A 4,655-nucleotide genomic window follows, 5' to 3' on the forward strand; every position below is an offset into this window, starting at 1 on the left:
CCAACTTGAATTCATTATTCTTTGAGTTTCTCAAGCGATTGACTAGCTCAGTTTTACTCAATTTTTTAAATGGGGTAAGACTTGTATCATGTTTTTTCTTCTTTCTATGTTTAGCAACTCTTAGAGTGCCTCTCAAATTCAAGCAATAAAAACACCTTTTCTTGCTCTGATCCAAAATAAAAAGGGTACATCTATTGGAGTGTACTCCCCCAAACGTGTCTTGGAAGGCTGGTGGTTCAGATTGTTCTTGGAAAATAGTTACATATTCTTCTTCTGGATTCCCAATGCACACCTTCATATGCAATAACAGTTCAATAGCTTCAGTGAGATCTTGATGATTATGAATAGTTGTAGGAAATTTAGACAATAATATAGGGTCTGTCAAAACATGGCCATGCACTTCGTATTCAGTTTTAAAATCGCTTACAACAGTTACACCCAAAATAACTTTTACTGTAGCCTCGTCTAATAATCTGACTTTAAAACCATCTGCGTACATGGTGACCATCCCAAAGGACACCCAAACTTTTGAAAAACTTCGCTAACGTTTAATTTTGTTGGAATTTCTACTGAGCTAGGTAAAGTTTCTGGATTTGCTGCTACCATTATTTTTGGATTTTCAAGAGACTCTTTTAACTCAGGAGCCATTGTTTGTGAAATTGTGACCAATTCAGAATTATTCTCGTGAGTGTTAGGCAGAGATTCTTCAAGTAAATCGGTCATCTCCAACGAATTTTCAATAATGTGCTTTTTACACTCCACCACAGTTAGGTTATCATTTTGAGAGTCCTAATTAAAAATATTTCTTATTAATCTGTTCAAAGAAAGTCTAACATGTAATGAATTACCATTTCCATAAGTGTGTCACTAATTGGTTCAATATTATTGGACACAACATTTAATGGAATGCATTTTGGATTTAATATTGATACATACTCCTGAGTAAATAAGATTTATATGATGTGAGAAGTTAAACAAATAATTCATAATAGCTTAAAAGCTTACTTTTTGATGATTTATGGGATCTGGAAACCGCATTGAAGGACCATTTCCACCCACAAAGTGTTTGCTGCATAAATAAGTGCCTGGATTAACGCGTTCAATTGGATAATCTTCTCTTCCAAGCCACTTTAACCACCTTTGGCACTTCTCTAACTGACGAGTTGGTTTTGGGAACGGTATGAACTGTACATTCTGCATATAATCCTTGTGAGCATATCGTGAATCGCTTCTACATCCATTATAAATGCAATGTTTTTTCACCATTTTCCAATAACGAAAGAAATAACCTCTAAATTTCTAACATGAACGATCGTTTAATCCATGGACATTAAGGAAATAATGATAATTTATATACCTACCAAAGATCTTTATTTAGTTTAAAGAAGCGTGTTTTGATCCTGTTATAATCTTCAACTAAAAGAGCAGACGAAACTCACGATATTCCAAAAGCCCGCGAAATTATTTAAAAATAATACGAGATGGCGCAACAAAATCATATCCGGTGCCCCTAGGGGAGTAAAGCGCGGGGGGAGGAAAGACGTTTCGACCAAGCAAACGCGAACTCGGCATTGAAATCTTAGCTCGTGGAACATCCTTTAGTGTTTAATCCATGCTGGTAGTAATTCCTCTGTGGCCATAATCGTGTAGTACGGAAAATAATTGTCGTTAAATCGTCGCGAGTCCCGCCGTGTTACGCCTTTGTAACTTTTCGTAGATTTTACAATGGCGTCCGTTGGCCGTTGAATCTAAGAACGCCAACCAAGGCCCGATGTAGCTTACTCGTTTCTTTGAAGGTTAGAAATGCTTTACCTCGAATGAGACTAAAATAAATGGTCATCTCCGTCGCCAATTTGTTAAGGAGTTGTCCTTGTTAAAAGAGTACACATTGTTTGAACGACAACTTATTTATTATTTGATTAACTAAACCGAGAGTACTGCTTACAGGTTACATTACATTGATTACATAAGGTGGCGAACACGCGGACTGCTCACTGCTCTTAATTCTTTCAAGTTCTTTGCCCGACGAATCGTAACAATAACTACCCCCGAAGCTAGCGTACTCTAACGGCCGATACATAAACTATAATGTACAGTTTGTTTCATGTTTAATTAACCCTAACAATGGCGTACTTATGAGTGATAATGTTAAAACATTTAAGGTAGCCTATATATTCCTATGAACTGAAAATTAATCTTATCGTTTTTACCCTAATGGTGGAAGACTAGCCTAAAGCAGAGATGAATGGGAAACTAATATAAGGGAATTCCCATTGAAATTATGTGTAAGAAAACGAAAACATCGAATACACCCTAATTCCAATGTTGGCCTCGTGGTTTTAGCACTCCAATCTCGGCAATTGCTACTATTTGGTCAATTGTGGAGGCAGCACTGGCAATTTGAGTTTGCTGATAACTCTTAATTACTCCTTGTTACTAATGAAAAAGCTTTCCTATCGTTTAAAATTTTAATATTTCGGTATGAATAAATGTTATTTTGAACAATGACGTCGATTTTTAAAATATACACGTACATATATTTTTAAAGAAGGGCATTTTAGATTTCTAAACCGATTAAGTCCTTTGCGTAGCTGTATCTAAAAAAATTATCAATTTCGTTTAAAATTAAAAGTGGGTTATGATTTAAGTTAAAATGGTAGATTCTTTAGAAAATTCTCCAATAATTCGTATAAAAGCATATCAATAATTATTGTATTTGCCTACAGAAATTAGCGAAACAATGAGCGATGTGTTCTACGAGGCTATTGAATGACAACTGTCAATTCATATAGTGTATAGTGTATTTAATTGATTTCATGCTTGAGTAAAAATTAACATCAAATGAAACTATTAAAAACGAGTAATGAACGAAAAAAAGAAATTCCTTTTTTTAATAATTTATTTCTGCAGAAAGCGTACATTTTCGATCCTCTAATATACATGAAACGTCTAAATGAAGCGATGAAAGTTGAACAGTGGAACACGTCCATCGCATCCCAGCTAAATATTTCAGTTGGATATTATCGGAAAAGTATAATTTATTGGCAGATATAACGGAGTAACGCTGTAACTTTAGATTGAAGGTAGCAGGTTCAACGTTAGACAATCATTTTCTGCTGAAGAAGCACTCCCAACTGGCGCTGATTCGGCGGGAGGGTCGCCTTCAGCTACGATGCATAGTCCGTTATCGGAAGTAGGAAACAATTGGAAATATTCGGTTGGTAAAATACGTTTCTCGAAGATCTGACTAGTAGCGTTGTTAAGAGATTGAAACGAAGCCTGTCGAAATTCTGCCGAGTGGCTTCCATCGACAGTTAGAACTTTGCCCGAAGTGTAAGATAGTATGACTATGCCATTATTCGAATTAGAGTCGACCCGAAACAGCTGTGAACTTGACGTAGATTTCAGGTTTAAGACCGGCTTTTCCTGGACATTATCTAAAACCATTCCGCTCTTAGTGTCTGAAATGAAGTATAAAGTCCCGCGTGACTGAGACAAGCTTTTCTCGCTTTGATACGGAAGAACCTCAAATGATAATTGTTGCCTGTAGTTCCCTGGAACGCAAACGGCTCCGTACACCTTTTGAGTAAATTCTTCGTATTCCAAACAGTGGCCGTCAAAAGTCACCACGTTATGTGGACCATCAAGCGATGCCGATATTGCGGAATTGGACGCGGACTCTGAGTTTTCCGCCACCAACTTCAACACGACGTGGCCTCTGGCCGCCACGAGCATCGACAAGGAGAGAATCGCCTAAAACCAAATTATTCACGTTTATTGAAATATTCGACCTACATTGAAAGAGCTTAAATCCCACGCCCCCTATTCACTTATTACTTAACACTTTCGTCACCCGAAACGCTAAATCTATGTTTCATTTGAGCTTTTTGTCTTTTACGAATGGAGGACCGTTGTTCAAACACCAATTTTTAATTCTTTAATGTTGGCACTTGGAGGACATTTACCAATATTTGCTTGCTAGAAGCCTCCTCTGTTGTTTTCAATATTTCTGATTCTCTTAACATAAGAATGGCATACCATGCGCGCGTTGCTCACGAGGTATAATGACGGTCTGCGAAGATTTTATTCGAGATATCGAGGTTTGACGTGTCAAATTTCTAATACTTATTACTTGGGTAAAATAACTTCAAAAAACCGTAAAACCTGATAAAGTTATTTCAATAATCATTAAATGTGAAACCGCAAATTATTATAGCCATATAAATAAGTTCTCTAAACAACTCCCAAACAAATATTATAAAAGAAGTTTATAGTTACGTAAAGAGAATTGAACTTCTTCATTGTAGACTCCACTTTGGCAAGTTAGGGATTTCCGAGTTGGTTTCGTCTCCAATGGCTCTGTGTGAGGCTTGGAGCTCCTTGACTAGCTTTTATACTTTTACGCGATACATTCGATTCGGTAAATATCTGTGATGATTACGAATCTTCAGTTTAATATTTAAGTCAGTCCCCCTTTTGACGTTAAAAATTATCTCCTATTAGAATTCGAAGAAATGTTTTGCAATTATCAATTTACATTAGTTTGTATCTCATTTTTAACTATATCACCGTTTAATTAAATCGAACATAAAGCTTTTTATTAGTTCTGGGAAACGCATTCGATCCGCTATCTTTTCGAAATATGTAATCTAATA

At 36.3% G+C, this 4,655-nt stretch overlaps 1 protein-coding gene across 1 annotated transcript; it reads right to left on the reverse strand.

Moving 5' to 3' along the window:
• Window positions 1–2,890: 2,890 nt before the first annotated feature.
• On the reverse strand, window positions 2,891–4,356 carry LOC149957784 (uncharacterized). Its single transcript, XM_090164896.1, has 2 exons — window positions 4,279–4,356; window positions 2,891–3,753 (listed from the first exon to the last, which is right to left on the reverse strand). Exons 1-2 carry the CDS (start codon window positions 4,300–4,302, stop codon window positions 3,073–3,075), a joined length of 705 nt encoding a protein of 234 aa, XP_090021022.1. The 5' UTR covers window positions 4,303–4,356; the 3' UTR covers window positions 2,891–3,072.
• Between the last annotated feature and the right edge of the window lie 299 nt (window positions 4,357–4,655).

The sequence above is a fragment of the Leiobunum rupestre genome, chromosome 2 (assembly GCF_980474605.1).
Source record: "Leiobunum rupestre chromosome 2, qqLeiRupe1.1.hap1, whole genome shotgun sequence".
NCBI lineage: Eukaryota > Metazoa > Arthropoda > Arachnida > Opiliones > Sclerosomatidae > Leiobunum > Leiobunum rupestre.